The sequence below is a fragment of the Musca vetustissima genome, unplaced genomic scaffold, assembly GCF_032173495.1.
Source record: "Musca vetustissima isolate MV318-11 ecotype Yass unplaced genomic scaffold, APGP_CSIRO_Mvet_v1 utg698, whole genome shotgun sequence".
Classification (NCBI taxonomy): domain Eukaryota; kingdom Metazoa; phylum Arthropoda; class Insecta; order Diptera; family Muscidae; genus Musca; species Musca vetustissima.
The window spans coordinates 230,786-252,334 of record NW_026885255.1 but is presented as its reverse complement, the minus strand read 5'-3'; the positions used below and the strand labels follow the sequence as shown (position 1 = coordinate 252,334).

Below are 21,549 nucleotides of genomic sequence, written 5' to 3'. Positions count from 1 at the left end.
ACAGCCGCCGTGGCCACTTTACACAGATCAGCAGCCAGTGATGACATCGATGTCATTGCAGCAGCGGCAGCAGACTTGCCCGTATTTCTGTGATTCGGCTCAAAAGAGGGCGCCATTGCGGCTGTGTGATGATGGGCTTTCAATGCTGTCGTCGACATTTTGTTTTGTTGGCCCAGGCAGTTAAGCAGCTGTTTGGTGTGTTGTTGTTGTTGTCTGTGGTTGTTTCCAATCATATGGCACCGGAATTCAGATGCCAAGTAAGGAAGCGTTTATGAAAGGAAAATCGTTGGTGCTGCTCCTTTTGTTGTTTCAGATGTTTTTTCTTGAACAAAGAGCCTTGTCGCAAACGCAGCACTGGTTGTTGTTGTTCGCCAACAATGGATCTCAAAGATTTCTTTTTAATGGGGTTACGAACGACAAAGGCTCTGAAATTATGGTTGTCGTTGTGGTTCTTGTTGTCGTCGATATTTCTCAATGCAAATACAACGTTCTTCTCCAAATGTTGTTCTTGTTGTTGTTGCCAGGATACATAACGATTTGTTGTAGTTGTAATAATAGCGTTCTTCTTGTTGTTTTCGATTGTTGTTGTAATAAAATTCTTAGAAGTCCCACATGTTAGCAGCGGGCTGTTGACAGGATGGCAGGAATGCCCCATGATTTTCATTCCGATTTCGTTAATTTGTACATCGTATTTATTGGAAACAAATAACATTGGGTTCAAAAATCAAGCTCACGCAACGGTCGGAGGTGCCCCGTATGAAAATTCTCAAACGGAAAATTTGATGATGAAAACAACAAAGCAATGCTTGCAATTTTTTATTTTGTTCAGAGTTCTTTCTTGTTGTTGTTTCTTTTCAATGTCTTTGTTATCAACAAAAATAATAAAAACACATACACACACAATTAAAAAAGTTCAGTCAGTTCACTTCAATATGTTTTTTATTATTGTTTCGCGTTTTCAGTTTTTGTTTCTTTTTTTCCTTGTGTTTAATTATTTTTCACTTCTACTGCTGTTGTTGTTATTATTGTTCGTGGTGGTGGTTGTTCCCCTTTACCATCTGTTCCTCTCCGTGTTCCTAAAAACAAAACGACGTCGTCAGTACAACAAATAAAACACACTTTACTATGTCGTTTGCCTTTCTGTATTTTTCTGTGTGTAATGTATCTGCTGAATTATTTCAATTCACGTGTGTGTGTGATTGTGTGAAAGGTGATTTTTTTCCTATATGTGTATATTCAATTCGTTCCCAACTGGTTGGTTTGGTTCGACTTGAAATTTTGTCTAATAATACGACGACGTGATCTTTTTTTCTACTGCTTCTTCTTCTCGGTTGTCTCTACTAGTCGTCGACACCACTTCTGTTGCAAATTAATGTTGTTTCAAGGACAAATGTAAATAATATTACAGTCTCTAAATGCACTCGTTTTAATACATTTTACGCACTTTTCTTTTTGCTCGTTATTTTAACTCTTTGTAAAGTCACTTATTATGCTTGTATACGCTTTTTAAGAATTGATGATTAATACACTTCCAAATAATTGCGAGATTAATAATATTCAGCTTGTCGTTGTCACTTTTTCAATGGGAATGACTGAGAAGAGGTATTTTTCTCGTCTTTCATATAACTGGGTGCAGAGTTGTATTTCGTTCTAGAAATTCACAGCAACGAAATGGAAAGAATAAAACACAGGGTGTTTCGCAAAAAAATGCAATGAAATGCCAAGGCGGGAAATGTCAAACAAAACAATGTCGACGACATGGCATGCATGTGTCGGGGATGGAAGTTTGGTTTCTTACAAATCAAAATATTTAAATGTAATTAATTTAAAGGAAGTTTTGTAAAATGTAAATAATGAAATAATACATATATTTATATATACCTTTGGAAATAATAAAAACAGGGTGTTTCACCCAATGTAGGAAAATAAAGGCGGGAAATGCCAAAGATATATATTCCTTTGGAAATAATAAGACAGGGTGTTTCATGCAATGCAGGGAAATAAAGGCGGGAAATGTCAAACAATGGCGGCAAGATGACATACATGAGTCAGGGATGGGAGTTTATTTTCTTACACATCTTTTAAATTATTTGAATTGAATGAATCTAAGGGAAATTTTTAAAAAATATAAAATAAAGAACTACTTTTTTGTTATTTTTATGATTTGTAATAAAAATTGAAATAATAACAGGGCGTTTCAGACCATGCAGGGAAATGAAGGCGAGATGGCATTGATGAGTCAGGGATGGATAATATTTCCTTACAACGGAGCGCGAAAAATTATGTTCTCTTGTCACATTGACTGGAAATTCCATTTATTTAAAAAATACATAATGATTTATTGACCGAATTTAAAACAACAAATGTTTATATGTGAAATGAATAATTTTTTTTATAAAATATTGATTTTATTGGCAGAAAGTATGTGAGTCACCCTGTAGCATAATAACAATTTTTAAAAATCGTATTGTGTTATATTATATTGAATGAAACGATAACGGACAATGGAAGATGAATGGAAATTTAATTGTTGTCATGAAATAAAAAAATAATAAAAATATTAATTTTGGTTCTGTATTTAATTACTTGTCTTTGTGTTTACAATAGACATAGCAGTTGCGTTTATGCATTCGGAAATTGTCACACATTTAAACAATGCATATAATTTTAATGATTTTTTATAGAAAAATTCATTTTCAATTCAATGAAAAATTAATAAAATAATACAGTCTTTCTATAACCTGCAAACATGGAACAATAATAAAAAATAGGGTATTTTTTCACAACTACCGAAAAATACAACTCTGGCCTTGTGGCTTGTTATGTCAGATTAAAAAAACAAAACAAATGTAGAAAGTCCTTAATTTGATATGTGAATAGTATTTAAAAAAATAATAATAATGGAATACTGCTTTTTATTAATTTTTATTGTGTTGGTCATTTTTACAAAAAGGTTTACACTGCCCTTTTTTTATTATTTTTTTTTTTTTAATTTAACATCGTCGACATAAATAACCCCGAGTATTTCCCCAAACAATCAATTAAATATAATCTCCTAATATGTTCTTTTAGATTTCCAAAGAATTCATATATGAACCGTGATTTTTTTCTATATAGACCACATGGGAATTAACGTTCCATCCGCATACAAACTCATTCATACATACATATATAGAGAAAAAATCAGAATAAAAATCATATTGTTTATCAGTTAATATTTGCGCACATTAATACTTGATGTTGTTCTTGTTGCTGTTATTTTTTTTTTCTTCCATACTGACAAAAGGTTATCATCCTCATGGTGGAACAGAAAAAAAAACGAACGGTGTTTACGCAAGTAAAGTATTCGCTCAGATTTAATTCCATTTTTATTAAGTACATTTAAAATTAAGTACAGAAAATACGGAAAAAATCATGATATATATTAGTAGTCTATGTTATTACTAACATGACGTTTATACAAGACAATTCGCCCGAAAATACAACTCTGATTTACTTTTTTAAATATGTTTTTTTTTCAATCTTCCATTTAAGGGGTGAATTTTTTAACTACTAAAGGCGTGAATTTTTTAAAAATATTTTTTTCAAGGTCCTTTCAAAGGCGTAGATTTTTAAAAATATTTTTTCAAGGTCCTATCAAAGGATGAAAAATAGGCGTGGACTTTTTAAAAATATTTTTAAGGATGAAAAATAGGCGAGAATTTAAAAAATATTTTTCAAGGATGAAAAATAGGCATGGCTTTTAACATTTTTTTCAAGGATGAAAAATAAGCATGGTTTTTAAATTTTTTTCCAAGGGTCAAATATAGGCGAGGTCTTAAAAACATATATTTTTAAGTATTAATTTTTAAAGTAAATATTCTCAAGCTCACTTGATAGAGTAGGATTTCATAGAAATAGTTTTTCAAGCTCCTTTTAAAGGCTTGAATTTTTTAAAAATATTTTTTTAATGCCCTAATATAGGCGTAGAATTTTAAAGATATTTTTTCAAGATCCTGTCATAAAAGTGGATTTTTTCAAGGTTACAAAACCCGACAGAGCTGTGTTTTTATTTCCTCTATATTTATTTTTATCGGAAATCCTTCCTCCAATAGGTCATTAGGTCAATTCCTTAAAACGTGATTAATATTTCTCAACAATATTTCTCTTCGCATTTCCATAATAATCTACAATATTCGCTGCTTAAATTTGGGTACAACGAAAAAAGCAACAACAAAAACTGAACACAACAACAGTGTACCAGAGTCCAACTGATAACAGAAATCTATCTTAAAACAAGTCCAAAGCTACAAAATAACAACAACACCAACAAACATCATTATGACGATTATTGTGATGATGATGAGGATGATGATGGTCGTGATGTTTTTTCTAACTCATTGAGCAGGAGAGTTCAATAACTCGTTGCTAAAACTAAAACACCGAATAAGCGATTAATCGCGAAACCTCAGCAGTACAGCCAAGAGCCAATAAGCACACGAATATCGCCCTTCGACTATACATGTATGTATATATATTCGCGATAAGCCATCAACGGATTTGTAATTAAATTCTATTATAATACAAACGTTTTAGCTAATCGTTTAGCCATTTGTAATCGGGCAAATGCCGAAGTACTTGGAAACATGTGTGTCCATGTGTGTCTTTACACCCCGTTCAATGTGCCGATTCGAAATCGGTCGTTGTTTTTGTGTTTGTCTTATATAGACCCCTCGAGAACACACAATGAGAACCTCGACACGACAGCGAGAGAGAGATTATAAGTAATAATTAAACAAAAAAGTACTTCATAAATATTATGAACCATAAAGCTTAAATAAATCAAATGGAGGTCTGGAATACACGGCGAATAAGTAGGTAATGTGGAAATGTTTCGATCGCTTTCACATTATTAATCAGCCTGGAGGTTATGACCAACCCGATTATCTACTAATTATACTACTTACATGATATTATATACAATAAAATAAAATAATGGTAATATCGGTAAACGCCTGCACCAGTGCCTTCCTCCATCTTTGATCCGACTGTGAAAAATTACAGACCTGACAGAGGTAAGGAGGCAATAGTCCAGGATTCCCTACTAGGAAAATCTACTCTGATGTCGTTAAAATCTCTATGAGAGGGAACATAGTAACTAATGTGAGTACTTCTCCTCAAGAAGTCATAACTTGGCGTCATGTTGAGGATAGATACTAGCGTGGCCGTAGTTCAAGGATTTCCAGGTATCCGTTTCTCAGAGCCTCAGGGCACATCTATCAGCAGCCTGGAATTTAATCAGAGTGTCCAGTGTTTGGAGATTCAAGATCGCATTCAAGGCTGTCTGTGGTGTTCTTCTTAGCGCTACGGTAGTCAGGATCGAATCCGATCGTAGAGTTGTAAAAAAATCGATGGCAATATCGATAGTATCGATTCTTTTTTAAAAATTGAATATCAATTGATAGTTTTGGCTATCGATATTATCGGACAGAATAACATAGGTTAGGTTTTGCCAATATGCCAATATAATTTGCTCGCCTTTTCGACTTTGTGTTTGTATAAAATAGTATTGTGAAATACGTATTATCCAAAACCGAACAATGTAAATTTGCTTAGAAGCACGTACATTTTTCAGAAACGCGAAACAATCGTAAAGGAGGATACATTGCGCCAGGCAAACCACTGACTGTGGTTCTCCTTGAGGTATGTATTAAGATGAATTATGTGAATTATTTTCAGTACCAAATGAGATTTGCGACACAACCAAATGTTCAAAACCAGGAAAAAGTCTACAATGTGTTACAAAAATTATTAATATCATCGGTTTAACAAAAGTCAAAAATATACATACCCTCAATTTTGTATTTGTAGATTCGGCATTTGTTTTTTGAATCAATAGTTTTGCGCCTTTGTGGTTTTATTAATAAAGTGTTTCTTTTCCGATAATATCGATAGCAATCGATAGATTGAAATGAAATATCGGAACTATCTAATGTTTGGAATATCGATGTTTTTACAGTTCTATCCGATCGCTGTACTAAGTTGATTTTAGTTAGTGTTTGGGTCAAAGCCTACTAATTTATTAAAAACAAAAAAAAAAAATAAAAATACAATGACAATGACAAAGAATAAAGGAAGAAAATAAAAAAAAAAACAAAATATATTCTGTCTTCCTCGTTTTTATGCGAAGCAACCGTCTTCCAGACGACTGACTACACGCTGTCATTGTTGTCATTATGTGTCACATATAATTGTCACAGTGAATTTCTTGCAGTGTAATACGTTGGTGATAAGAAGGCTCAGTTAAATGTGTGTTGTTGTTGTTGTTGTGGTTTTTGTTTTATTTTTCGAACTTTCCTGTTGTTATTGTTGTATTTTGTTTGTCTTTTCTGTAATAAAAAAATCGGAATCGGTGGCGGAGGAGGCGGAGGAGGCGGAGAAGTCATCACTATGAGATTTGTGTGAAATTATTTATTTCATTCAAGACAAAGACGGTGGGGACAACGGCGACACAGTCGAACGCCTAGAATCGAATGAAGCAAGAACAACAAAAACAACAACAAGAAGAAAAAGAGTACAAATCAGTTGTTTTTCCATTTCACTACAAATTTGTTGTTCTTGTTGTTGTTATCGTTTATATTATTTCATATTTTTATTATTTCAAAAATTATATTTCATATTTATTACTTTTTGTTATTGTGCTTTTGTTGTTGTGTTTCGATTCTGTGTGATTATTGTGACGGCGATGATGAAGATCCCCACTCTTAGACATCTTCTGGGGATTCGAGTAGATTTTTGTCGACGCTGGATTTATTCGACTCTCCGTTTCGGCTTGAGTTAAACGTATCGCTTTCCTGTCTGGCGGCTGCAAATCAATTATTTTTTTTCTTGGCATTTGCTTGTGGTCATCAGTTACCGTTACTATGTCAGAGAGTTCGCACCTACGGCGCTTGAGTTGATAACGAAAAAAATCGTTTAATTTTCCATGCGAGCGAGCGTGCGTGCGGAAAAAAAGGATTATAATTTAGTGAAGTGATTGTGGAAAAAAAATTAAATATTATTTAAAACAACAAAAAAGAAAGAATAAATTAATTAAAAATCCTAATAAAATATTGATCAGTTTGAAAACCTATTTTAAAAGAGCAACAACGTTATACGTCCAGCATATAATTAGAGTGTGAGAAAATGTACGTAAAAAAACATAAGAGCAAGTAACGGAAGTTATTTAATAAAAAAAATTAATAATGAAAATCATTTGTGTAATAAAAAACAACAACAACAATAACAAAAAAAAAACGGAAAATTAATATTTTAATTGTGAATGCGTCATTGTTCTCGCAATGTTGACACTTTTGAAGATCATGTTGCTGCTTGCTGTTGATGGTGATGCTGATGATGACAATGACATATTTATCATCCGTCTACCGTCGTCTGGAGAAACGTCATTATGACAAAGAACGAAACGTGCATTTCAATGTTTGAAATATGATTTGTTTTGTTTTCGTTAGCCGAATTTCTATTTCTGGAAAGTCAATTCAAGTGTTCAATAATTGGCCATTGCAGTTATCTATCGAACCCAACAGCTTATCATCAAATTTGCTATAATTTATGACCGACCGACCATTGGAATAATCCACGAGATAAGAATTTGTGATATTTGTTTTTAGTTTGAATATTAAAGTAGGTCATTAAATGCGTTATAAAAATAATCGATTTGAAAGTGTTCATGACCTTAATGTGTGGTGTCCGAAAATTAAAAAAATATGTTTGAAGACAAAAAGTCTACAAAATCATGAATGTTTGCGCTTTAATTAAAAAATATTTGTCGAATGTTCTAGCCCAAATGCAAACCTCCAAAATATTTTTTTAAAAACTTCACGAATTGGATATTCTTTTAAAAATCCATGCCTCGGATAGACTTCCACAAAATATTCTCTAAAAAATCCACGGCTTGAATAGACATCAAAAAAAATCTTCAAAAAATCCACGCCTTGGATAGACCTCTAAAAAAACAAACACATGTGTATACCATAGAAGCAATTCTAGGTTTGTAGATTAATTATCCATCACTACAACAAACATCTGCTTTGAAAAGGATTGTACCTAGAATGAAGACAAATGTCGAAGTTTGACAAATTTGAATTTAATTCGCATATGCAAATTTCAGGGCGGAATAATTACAAGTTATCAACATACACCTTTGTAAAGCCACATACCCCAATATGCCTGATGAGCCGCTTAACCAACGGCGAAACGCGTCGAATATGTAGGTTCTTCGTATGTACTTCTCCTGGCTTTCCTTTTCATTGCAAAACTTAGATCATTGAGCTCGACTCGAAAGAGTATAAATAATCATATAAGAAAAAAAGTGTTTGATTTTTTTTTAAATCCGCGCCTTATATACTTACTTAGCTGGCTTGTTACAGGAAGGTTGTTCCATAAGCCGAGCTTATTATGTGCGCACGATGCGCTTGGAAATCTTTTTTAAGCTCGGCTTTCTGTCTTCCTGTCAGTGTCTTGTAGAGTGTGAGTTTGGTCTGGCGGGAGGTGACCTTGTTTCTAAACTGCTTACTTAGACCATAGTAGTATTTGTCCGAATTTGGCGGTACCAAAGTATATAAAATCTTTGACTTCCTCGAAGCTGTAGTTTTCAAGTTCCACAGTTGGTCCGTGTCTACTGGACGTCTTGCGCTTTGATACCATTCATCTTGGTCTTCTGATCTTTTACCAGTTAAATTTATCCTGCATAGCCAGACATGGCTCCAAACGCCTCTGAACGGATAGGGATGTTGAATGCGGCTTTATAGTCGAAGAATAGGTCGCATGTTTCGATGTGTTTTCGTGGATCTTTTCCAGGATTTGGTGCAGAGTGGAAATCTGGTCAATGGTGGATGTTTTAAGTCCGAAGACACATTGATATGGTCCAATAATTTCATTGATAGAGTTGGGTAGTTCCGAAACGAACTAGTTCATTGGAACTATTCTGAGAAAGGAAACGATCGGAACTAGTTCCTTTCACTGATCTCTTTCCCTTATTTCCATCACGCACAATAAAAAGATAATTCATTTAGCGCAGCTGATGTCTCGATTAACTGTCCAAAGTGCGTAATTTCTCCTTGAATTCGAAATTTCGGAAAGAGCTCATTGCAAAGCTTCTGGTATCAAACAGTGGAGGTGAAGAAGATATCACAGAAACAATAAGAGATGACGGTAAAGAGTGTATACCACCTAGCCAATATGAGGTCAGAATAGCAATAAATTGACTGAAAAATAATCAAGCAGCCTTTGCTGATGGGTTACCCCAGCCGAATAGTCAACCTATGAATAAATTGAGTTTGGAAAAGTGGATCAGGAAGTACATGACAAAAAGGCCAAACTGATGACATTAACACGCAAGATGTCCAGTAGACTCGGGCGAACTGTGGAACCTGAAAACTAAAGCTTTAAGGTAGTCAATGATTTCATCTACCGTCATAATTAAAACAAATGACATCAGTTTTGGGATTCGGAGAAGGATAGTGTTGGCTAAAATATATGCTACTAAGGTCTAAGTAAGCAATTTAGAAACAAGGTCACGTCTCGCCAGATCAAACTCACACCCTACAAAACGCTGATCCATATACCGTGCTGGTATATGGATCAAAAGGATGGGTACTGGCGCAAGCTGATAAGGCAGTTCTTGGAGTGTTTGAGAGAAAAGTTAAGAGGGAAACACATCAGAAGGCTTCAGGCTTGGCATGTTAAGTTGGCTTCACTTATTATTATTATTATTTCGCTCACGTAGCTCCGTGTTGATGCAGTGTTGCCAGTTTAGGGGATTTCATTTCATTTATTTCATACATATTGAATATTTTTGTTTGGTTTGGGATCTGGGGATTTTTTGGGGATTAAAATTTCGATATAATTTATGAATTTAGGATATGATTTTAAGGAGGAAATTAAATTACAGTCAAAAATTTTTAAAATGCATTAACCGTTTTCATAACAAAGAAGACAGAGAAAAATGTCGTTTTTGAAATGTCGGACGGGGCCGACCATATAATACCCTACACAACTTCCACGAAAATCTAACTTTGCGTTATTTGCACCCTCTGGAAACCTGACTAAAGGTCAACATATATTACTAATATTCAGTAGACGAGGGCTGTACTTGTCCAGAATCACTTTGCCGTGGGTTATGTTGTGATGTTCGGATTATAATTGTGGCATATAGATCGTCTCGAAAAAAACACAAAAAAATTAAGTTTTCGGTCCACTTCATCCCAAAATTTTTATCTGATCTTCACCAAAAATTATAGCCGATATCCCTGACCATACCTGGATCCTCATTGAATATTTCAAAGCGATCAGCGCTATATTTCCGCCCTCTAGTGTGGTTTTGGGTTACTAAATAATGTCTGAATACGTAAGCACCTGTAAATATTTAAGTGTAGCTCCCACATCTGCGTACATACTACGACCCTATAATTGGTATCAATTTAAAGGTCAACCACTCCTCTTGAACATACTATCAACTTTTTGGGTCTAGGTCCTTCAGGGGCAAATATATACGCCATAGAATAAAAATTTTGTCATTTTTCACACAAAAGTCAGGGTCCATTTGACCCGCTAAATATTGACCGATCTTTATCAAAACAGGCATGCTTATTCTTTGGCCCGACCCCCTTCCCCATGCAAAAATTCGCGGTGTTTGAGCCATAATTGCGGTCTCTGGAGCGACCAGAAAATCAGACAAAAATTAAGTTTTTGGTCCATTTCATCCCCTAAATATTAACTGATCTTTTCCAAAAACAATAGGGGTCTTCATTGGCCCGAACCCATTCTACATGCAAAATTTCTTGAAGATTGGTCCATAACTGTGGCCTGTATCGTGTTTACAAATTATAATGGACAGACGGACGGACGGAAGGACACACATGTCTAGATCGACTCAGCTAGTCGAGATATGACGATCGGTATACTTAAAGGTGGGTCTAGGACCAATATTTCGCGGCGTTACAAACATTTGGGGCTGCACAAAGCTATAATACCCTGACAACTTAGTTGTGTAGGGTATAAAAATAAAATAATGTAAAAAATAGTTTCCTTATTATTCGAATAGCATTCGCAACAGCATCCGTTGTAATGCCATAATTGTGTTGTTGCTACTCGGGCACTATCGTCATGTTTTCGAAATTTTAAACATGACATTACATACATAACAATACATATACAAACACACATACATATATTTTTCACACTTTCTTCAAGTCCCGTCTGATTACTTGGAAATTACAATAAATCATGCATAATTAAGTAGCAACTTACATGCACACATACGTAAATTTCTTATGTATGAATGTATAGCATTTTTAATTCTACATATTTTTCTTCAGTTTTATAGGCGGCGGATCATTGGCTAGTTTGGTAGATTATTTCTTCTTACACTTCTTTCGGTTAATCAATTTTATTTGAAAAATTTCAATATTTATTGGAAAAACAAAATCCATTGATAAGATTTTCTTCGATTGACGCTACAGCGATGAGCACACACACATACGCACAAGACACTTTGGCTGTCGATCAGAATGTAAATATTAAAATTGTTTCTGATTAGAGAAAAACAAAAAACAAACGTTAGGCAGGGTAAATATTTAGAGATTCGAAAAGCAATTAGCATGAAACTATTTGTTTTCAAATACAAAAAAAATTGCACTTGGATACAAAAATATTCTACAGAAACATTTAGATTTAGGAGGAAACAATTAACTGAAAATTTTTGTAGTCAATTTTTTATAGAAAAACCTTGAGAGTCTATTATTTTTTCTCTTTATAACTTATTTTCTATTGAATAAAAATCCAGGAACCTGCGGGTCCCATATTTGACTATATTGAAAAAAATCAGAGACTTGCGAGGTTCAAAGTATGTACCTGCTTTTTTCCTATCGTCTAATATAGGACCCTCTTGAAATCAAGGGTCTGTCATTTGTTTCCTCAGAAAGAAAGTGATCTTGAGGGTCTGTGAATTTCGTTTAATAGGGAAAAAACTTAGACCCCCCAAGTGTCTGTGAATTTTTTACTTTAGAAATGCCTGGGACCCGACCCAAAGGTCTGCACATTTTTTACTATAGAAAAAATGGACCCTGAGTGTTTGTGAATTTTGTTCTATAGAAAAAATTGAGACTGTGATATTTTTTTCTATAAAAAAATTGGACCCCGTGAGTCTGTAAACTTGTTTCTATAGAAAATAATGGACCCTTAAGGTATGCTAATTTTTCTATAGAAGAGAATTGGATACTGATCATCTGCGATTTTTTTATATAGAACAAAATTGGACATTTCGATTTTTTTCTATAAAAGAAATTGAGGTTCTGAGGGTCTATAAATGATTTCTATAGGAAACGAGTAAACAGTGACCCTGATGGTCTATCGAAATATATGAACAATATAAAAAATTGTGAATTTTGTTCTATAGAAAAAAAAAATGGAATTGAGACTGTGATATTTTTTTCTATAAAAAAATGGACCCCGTGAGTCTTTAAACTTGTTTCTATAGGAAATAATTGACCCTTAAGGTCTGTTAATTTTTTCTATAGAAGAGAATTGGATACAGATCGTCTGCGATTTTTTTCTATAGAAGAAAATTTGACATTCGATTTTTTTCTATATAAGAAATTGGGATACTAAGGGCCTATACATTTTTTCTATAGGAAATGAGGGAACTGTGACCCTGATGGTCTATAGAAATATATGGACAATATAAAAAAATTAGATTCTGGAGCTTTTTAATTTTTTTGGAAATATCTTGGACATAAGGGTCTGTGAATTTCTTTTTATAAAAAAACTTGAACCCAAGGATCTGTTTATTTATTTTTTTATTCTATTGAAAAAATGGGACCCTGATGGTTTGTGATTTTTTTTTTCTATAGAAGAAAGTGAGATCCTTAAGTTCTGTGAATTTTCCTATAGAAAAAAAATTGGACCAAAGCATCTGTGAATATTTTTCTATAGAGGAAAATGGGATTCTGATGGCCTGTGATTTTTTTCTATAGAAAAAATTGGACACAAGAGTCTGATTTTTTTTATAGGAAAACAAAAATGGGACCCTGGTGGTCTGTGAATTTTTTTCTATAGAAGAAAATGAATCTGGGGTTCTTTGTTTTTTTTTTTAGAAAAAAATAGAAAAAAAAATCACAGACCCTAATGCTCCTAGGGTCTGTGATTTTTTTCTACAGAAAAAAATCGGGCCCAAGCATCTGATTTTTTATAGCAATAAATGGGATCCTTATTATCTGTGGATTTTTCTATAGAATAAAGTGGGATCCTGGCGGTCTGTGAAATTTTTTCCTATAGAAAAAAGTTGAACCCAAGCGTCTGTCAATTTGTTCTATAGATATTGATTTTTTTTCTATAGAAGAAAATTTAATTTTGGGGTTCTCAGATTTTTTATAGGAAAAAATAGGATCAATAGGTTCTGTGATTTTTTCCTATAGAAAAAAATTGGACCCAAGCATCTGTGAATTTTTTTCTATAGCAATAAATGGGATCCTTATTATCTGAGAATTTTTCTATAGAAGAACATTTTCCATATAGAAAAAAGTTGAACCCAAGCGTCTGTGAATTTTTTTCTATAGAAGAAAATTGAATTCCGGAGTTTCCTGAATCGGAAAAATAGGACCATTAGGGTCTGTGATTTGTTTCTATAGAAGAAAATTGGACCCAAGCGTCTGTGATTTTTTTTCTATAGAAAAAAAATGGGATCCTTGTTATCTGTGAATGAGCTGTGAGCTTGTTTCAATAGAGAAAAACCTGGACCTAGTGGGTCTGTGGATTTTTTCCTGTAGAAAAATCTTGCAGCCAAGGTTCTCTGAATTTTTTTTTTCAGTGATTTTTTTATAGAAAAAAATATCAGCCCAGCTAACAAAGAACTGTAGATTATAAAGTCATTGAACTGATGAAAATCGCGTGGATGAGTTTTGTTGTGGGGAGGCTTATCTCAACGTCGTTTACTTATCAAATCAAGCAGCAACAACATCTGTAGGTCTTTTTTTTTAAATTATAATCAGCTAAAAAAGTGGTCAATTAAGCGAATTATTTTTTTCACTTCCGTTCACAATTAGAATTTTACTCTCTTTCCCTGTTGAGAAAATCCCGCTCTCTGCCAGGTTGTCATTATCACCATCATCATCGCAGCCGTCAACAACAATTCTAATTATCTATCGGATCAACTTCGTTCTTCGAACAAACACACGACAATGATCGAACAAAGAAATCAAGCAACCCACCCAGCAAGCAACGAGCGAACCAACCAACCCACGAACCAATTCAATTCGCCAGTTAATCATTTTTTCTGTTCTTTTTTTCGCACCATTCCAGTGGAGCGTAAGGCTGATTACTGCTGCAGCTGCTCGCTCCTGAGCTGATAAGGTCATCATCGATTGTCGTGGTCTACCACATTTGCTGGTGTTGTTGTTGCTGCTGTTGTCGTCGTCGTTTTAATGTAACATCCAATAGGCTATGATGGGTCAGAAGGCGGAAGAAACTCTCAGCCGAGTTAATGGACATGGATCCAATGGAACGACGTCACACGAAGTGCGTAGGACAAAGGATTACAATGATGCCGCAGATGAGAAGCAACACTTGAACCAGGAACAACATCACTGCCACGAAAATGGCAACAAAAATGGCCAGTGCAATGGGAACGGCAAGGCAACGGCCGTGGTCAAATACAGCCGCAGTGATAGCGGCAAGAAAACTCAAAGTCTATTCGAAATTGTCTACGATATTATTCGGGAGAAGGAACAGCGGACCAAAGAAATGGGAACACTGATATGTGAGTAGCATTATTATTATTTTTTGTTTTGTTTTTATATGCATTTGTATGTATGTCACAGAATTATCATCATTAGAATATTAGTGTGGGTCAGATTTCTTGGAAGTCATAAAAAAAATTAAAAATAAGAGAATGGAATCGGGATTATTTCGAAAAAACTGGAATTATTCGGATTTTCGGATCTCCTATGGTTTTCCGGGTTTTAGAGATAATTCCGGTTCATCTGACCCCATCTACTGTATTGCACATGCACACTCACACATGTATAAACTTTCAGCCACACAAAAGCTGACAGACCGCGCATTGCAAAATTTTCGAAACAATAATAAAAAATTATTAACGCGATAAACAATAAGAAAATTATGACAAGAAATACAAGAACAAAAACAACAACAACAATGGATGAGATAACAGAAAGTTGTTGTACTGCATTTTTTTGTAAACAAAACAAAAGTTGTGGACATTAGGATGTAATGTAAAGAAGTAGGAAAAAAAATCCAACATTGGGAACCTGGAGAAAAAATATTTTTGAAAAATTCACGCCTTGATTTTTTTTTAATCCAAGCCTTGAAATAAATATTTTTGAAAAAATCCACGCCTTGATTTTTTTTAATCCAAGCCTTGAAATAAATATTTTTGAAAAAATCTTCGCCTTGATTTTTTTTAATCCAAGCCTTGAAATAAATATTTTTAAAAAAATCACGCCTTGAAAAAATATTTTTAATAAAATCCACGCCTTGAAAAAATATTTTTAAAAAATCCACGCCTTGAAAAAATATTTTTAAAAAATCCACGGCTTGAAAAAATATTTTTAAAAAATCTACTCCTTAAAAAAATATTCTTTAAAAAATCCACGCCTCGAAAAAAATATTCTTTAAAAAATCCACGGCTTGAAAAAATATTTTTAAAAAATCTACTCCTTAAAAAATATTCTTTAAAAAATCCACGGCTTGAAAAAATATTTTTAAAAAATCTACTCCTTAAAAAAATATTCTTTAATAAATCTTCGTCTCCTTGAAAAAATATTTTTAAAAAATCTACTCCTTAAAAAAATATTCTTTAAAAAATCCACGCCTTGAAAAAAATATTCTTTAAAAAATCAACGCCTTGAAAAAAATATTCTTTAAAAAATCCACGCCTTGGATAGGCCTAAAAAAAAATATTCTTTAAAAAATCCACGCCTTGAAAAAATATTTTTAAAAAATCTACTCCTTAAAATATTCTAAAAAAAATATTCTTTAAAAAATACACGCCTTGAAAAAAATATTTTTAAAAAATACACGCCTTGAAAAAAATATTTTTAAAAAATCCACTCATTGAAAAAGTATTTTTAAAAAATCCCCGCCTTGAAAAAAATATTTTTAAAAAATCCACGCCTTGAATTTTTTTTTTTAAATCCACGCCTTGTTTTTTTTAAATCCACTGAAAAAATAATTTTTTAAAAAATCCTCGCCTTGAAAAAATATATATTTTTTTTTTAAATTCATGCCTTGAAAAAATATATATTTTTTTTTAAATTCATGCCTTGAAAAAATATTTTTAAGAAAATCCACGCCTTGAAAAAAATATTTTTTAAAAAATCTTCGCCTTGAAAAAATATTTTTTAAAAAATTCACGCTTTCTACCCACCCTAATAAACATATGCCACTACATATATGTTTGTAGGTCAAACGATATCAGAAAAGTCCATTTGGTGTAGTTATTTTGTTGACATTTTCCTGCCTATCGACCAAAGTGTGACTCAGAATTCAAAGATTCTGTCATGACCTTCGTTAGCGCTCGAAGGCATCATACATTTCTGTACCTTTCAATATTTTTCTTTTCAATATTTATCAAATGGACCCTAATATATATATTTTTCTTTTTCCTACATTTCAGTACTGCGGCATGGCTCTGTTATTTATTATGAGCTTAACCGGTTTATTTGTTATGTGGTTTACACAGTATTACAACAATAAAATCCTGGAGGTAAATATTTGTAATTTATTTAAGTTTTTATTTTATTATTTAATTTCTCTAATCATTTGTTTTCAGAATCTAATATTGTCCAAAGATTCCGAGACCACAAAATCATGGATCGATCCCAACCCGAAATATGATACATTTCTTAAAGTACACATTTTCAATTATACAAATATTAAAGATTATCTCGAATATAAAGCGGATAAAATAAAGGTGGAAGATCTAGGACCATTCCTGTATAAGGAACACACGACAAAAGTTAATGTGGTGCACAATGACAACTATACTGTAACATTCCGGGTAAGTATGACAATTATTTAAATCATTTAATTAACGGAAAAGGTCATATGAAGGTCAAGTTTTCAATAGAATTCAGAAATTTTGTATTATTTGTTATTCAAATAATAAATAATTAAATTTAAATCCATTTATGTTAATTAACCTCATTTACTGAGAGCATTTTCCATGTAACGCCTAAAAGTATGCTTTAAAATATGTAACTATATCAAAATGGCATTGGAACGCATTTGGATAAGGTTGCAATGGTTTGTTGCGAATAATGTGGCAAATTTTCATTGTTTTAATTTTTAAAAAAATAAGGCCCAGAGGACCTGCAATATATTTTCTATACAAAAAATAGGACCCTGAGGGTCAGTGATTTTCTTCTATAGAAAAATAGAACACTGGGCGAATCAAAGAAAATTAAAATAGCAAAAAATAAGACCCTGTTGGCCAGCAATTTGTTTCCATAGACAAAATATGTAGGTCACTTTGGAACCTCTGTGTACAAATTCTATAAAGAATATTCGAACTTAGTCGCATTTAAATTTTCTACCATAACAAGCTAATGACTTCCCCTTTTTTCTCCCTTCTCCAGGACCATCGCACATATCAATTTCTGCGTGATCGTTCATCCCATGACGAAAACGTTTCGGTGGTTGTGCCGAATGTCCCATTTTTGGCTGCATCGGAGGAAATTGAAAAAATGAAGAACCCGTTTACGCGTGGCCTAAGTATGGGCGCCGTGAGAGCTGCAGGACGCCATGCATTTTATACCCTTAAGGTTAAGGATTATTTGTGGGGCTATAAGGATCCCATATTGAATATCAAGAAAACATTTTTGGGTGGTGACGCCTATTTTGGTCTATTGAAAAATGTAAGGAATCAAAAAATATCATCATTATTCAGATATTTATATAATAAAAAAAATCAAATTTAGCGTAGGGGTACCAGTGTCGACTCCCTGCAGGTCTATACCGGCGAAGATGACATCCGGAAATTTAGTAAAATTACCCAATTTAATGGCAAACCCATGCTGGACTTTTGGACCGATGAGGAGTGTAATCGCATTGATGGTTCCGATCCCTCAATGTTTCCGCCTCACGTCGTGGAGACTCGTGAGCCGTTGAGCGTATTCCTGCAGGTCTTCTGTCGCAAAGTCCCTTTGCTGTTCGAAAAGGAGGTGACCATTTACGATAACATTGATGCACTGCGTTATCGCACCCCCTTGAATGTGTTCGGTAATCCTGAGGAGAATCCCGATAATGCCTGTTATTGCCAGAATACCAAGCGTTGCATGCCCAGCGGGGTCATTAATGCCACCCGGTGTTATGATGATGCACCAATTTATCCCTCATTTCCACATTTCTTTTCTGGAGATCCGATTATCTATAAAGATTTTGAAGGTATTGAGCCGAAACAGGAATTGCATCAAACATTTGCCGATGTTCATCCACGTTTTGCATTTCCCATTAGCGGTGCATCGCGTATACAAATTAATATGGCTCTGCACAAGGGGGATCTGGTGAAAGGTGAGTAAGGGGGGGAAGGTGAATTGTCGAGGTGGGTGTGTGTGATTTTTCAATGAATATTTAAAAGAGCGTAGAGGAAACAAATGTTGATTTAACATATTAAGACAATTGTTTACTAATAAGCGGCACACAGACATACTTACATTGGGATATGTATGTACGTTCGGGCATGGGTGTGTGGAATATTAACGGTTTCTCTGGTTATTATGTAATGAATTTTTGCAGGAGCCATTAGGGCTATAAAATAAGATTTTTTAAGGAAAAAAGTTGTAAAAAACCCACGCCTAATGTAGCCCCTTGAAAAAATATGTTTAAAAAATCCAATCCTTAGAAAGCTCTTTGGAAAAATATTTTTAGTAATCCACTCCTAGGTTAGGGTGTTGAAAATGATTTTGAAAAAAAAATGACTAGACCTTAACAAATATTTTTTTAAAATCCACATCTACGTTAGGGTGTTGAAACAATATTAAAAAAATATTCATTTCTTTTTATCATCTGTGAAGCCTTAGGTTTTATAATCTGCCTTAATGAAAACCACGTATTAAAACCAAATTTCATGCAACGAAAAAAATCTACCCTCAGGGGAAAATAAACCAATAAATGCTAACTCATCAATCTTCACCTCGAGTCGGAGAAAAAATTACATAACTTTTGATTTCATTTGAAATTCATTAATTAATATCGATTTTTTGTTGTTTCATTACAGGCTTGGTACGACGCTTGGATGATGGTGCCATCTTACCCCTGATATGGATTGAAATCACTTCGGGAGATTTTACACCGGAAATTCTCGATACTTTGTATGCCAGTACCTTCGGTCTCAATCTCATCGAATATATTCTCAAATATGGAACCCTTCTAATGAGCATCGTATCGTTTAGTTTAATTGTGGCGAGTTTCTATTATTTGGCCCGAAGACGTGAAGCGAATCAAATGAAAAACGAGAAAATTCTTACGGCTGAATTGCGTGCCCTACAAAATGGTGACATGTCAACGGCAAGTTTATCTCAGCTGCAGCAACAGCAGACGTGATTTGTTGTAATCACAAAAAGAGAACAACAACAACAAATACAAATCAAAAACCAACATTCGCATTTAAGTTTTAGTAGCTGTTCCACACACTTAGATTTTAGTAGCGTTAGATGATCATCCATAGACATAGTCGAAGAGAACGGAAGAGAGATCGAGCGAGAGAGCGAGCGATGAATTATATATATTATGAAATTATTCCCCCGCTGCCGACGGAAACCCCCCTATTACAATGTAAAAACCCCCTCCAAAAAATTCAATTCAAAACAACTGCCTAATTGCGTTTTGTTCGCCTTACCTTGGAGGGAGTCTGGCAAACAGAAATTTCACAAAAAAATAAAAATAAAAATTGTCAGAAATTATAGAGAAATGTAGTCGGTGAAATTTTGAAAAAATGAATTTGAAAGAATCTGTATCATCATCCTAATTAATTACTATTATTACAAAAGTACATATCCCCGTGCGTTTACTTCGTAGTTATAGTGCCATTCGTTTTTTATACTTTTTTTATATTCTATGTTAAGTTTACAAAACAAACAAACAACAACAAAAAAATAAAGGCCATATTTTTGTACAAAATAACAAAAATGTAATTTTTTAATTTTCAATGGGGAAATATAAAAAATTCAAATAATATCAAGACATCAAAAAAAAAAAAAAATGAAAAAATATTTTTTCAAGCCGTGGATTTTTGAAAAAAATATTTTTTCAAAGGCGTGGATTTTTTATAAATATTTTTTCAAAGGCATGGATTTAAAAAAAAATTTTTTTCAAGGCGTGGATTTTTGAAAATATATTTTTTCAAAGGCATGGATTTAAAAAAAAAATTCAAGGCGTGGATTTTTAAAAAAAAAAAATTTCAAAGCGTCGAAAAATATTTTAAAATTTTTTCAAGGCGTGGATTTAAAAAAAAATTCAAAGCGTCGAAAAAATATTTTTAAAATTTTTTTCAAGGCGTGGATTTAAAAAAAAAATTCAAAGCGTGGATTTTTAAAAAAAAATTTCAATGTGTGGATTTTTTAAAACAAATTTCAAAGCGTGGATTTTTAAAAAAAATTTTCAAAGGCGTGGATTGTTTAAAAAAATATTTTTTCATGGAGTGGATTTTTTATAAAAATTTATTCAAGGCGTGGATTTTTTAAAAAAAATTTTCAAAGGCGTGGATTTTTTAAAAAAATATTTTTTCATGGAGTGGATTTTTTATAAAAATCTATTCAAGGCGTGGATTTTTTAAAAAAAAAATTTCAAAGGCGTGGATTTTTTATAAAAATCTATTCAAGGCGTGGATTTTTTAAAAAACAAAATTTCAAAGGCGTGGATTTTTTAAAAGAAATATTTTTTCATGGAGTGGAATTTTTATAAAAATTTTTTCAAGGCGTGGATTTTTGAAAAACATTTTTTCAAGGCGTGGATTTTTGAAAAATATTTTTTCAAGGCGTGGATTTTTGAAAAATATTTTTTCAAGGCGTGGATTTTTGAAAAATATTTTTTCAAAGGCGTGGATTTTTTTAAAAATATTTTTTCAAAGACGTGAATTTTTTTAAAACATTTTTTCAAAGACGTGGATTTTTTAAAAATATTTTTTCAAAGGCGTGGATTTTTGAAAAAATATTTTTTGGGCCTATCGCAGACGTGGATTTTTGAAAAAATATTTTTTCAAGGCTCGGATTTTTTAAAAAATATTTTTTCAAGGCTTGGATTTTTTGGCCCAAGGACAAACCCTATTGAAATTGGGAAAAATCGGTTCAGATTTAAATATAGCTCCCATATATATTTTCGTCCGATTTAATGTAAATGGTGCACCAAAGTCCCTATATACATTTCGATTTGGACGAAATTTTGCACAGCGTAATGAATTAGGTCTAGAATAATGTGTGCTAAGTTTCGTGAAAATCGGTTCAGATTTAGATATAGCTCCCATATATATTTCTATCCGATTTAATTTAGATGGTTCAC

General features: G+C 33.1%; 1 protein-coding gene across 1 annotated transcript; it reads left to right on the top strand.

The window, feature by feature from the left end:
• Window positions 1-16,677: 16,677 nt before the first annotated feature.
• LOC133332404 (lysosome membrane protein 2) lies at window positions 16,678-19,600 on the top strand. Its single transcript, XM_061540806.1, has 5 exons — window positions 16,678-16,759; window positions 16,826-17,053; window positions 17,631-17,909; window positions 17,973-18,564; window positions 19,271-19,600. Exons 1-5 carry the CDS (start codon window positions 16,679-16,681, stop codon window positions 19,594-19,596), a joined length of 1,506 nt encoding a protein of 501 aa, XP_061396790.1. The 5' UTR covers window position 16,678; the 3' UTR covers window positions 19,597-19,600.
• The last annotated feature ends 1,949 nt before the right edge of the window (window positions 19,601-21,549 follow it).

Bases quoted from the DNA above. Each gene is read 5' to 3' on its own strand.
- LOC133332404 (XM_061540806.1), top strand. From the start codon at position 16,679: ATGGCTCTGTTATTTATTATGAGCTTAACCGGTTTATTTGTTATGTGG. The intron at 16,760-16,825 runs GTAAATATTTGT...ATTTGTTTTCAG, and splicing joins ACAACAATAAAATCCTGGAG to AATCTAATATTGTCCAAAGA. The intron at 18,565-19,270 runs GTGAGTAAGGGG...GTTTCATTACAG, and splicing joins CAAGGGGGATCTGGTGAAAG to GCTTGGTACGACGCTTGGAT.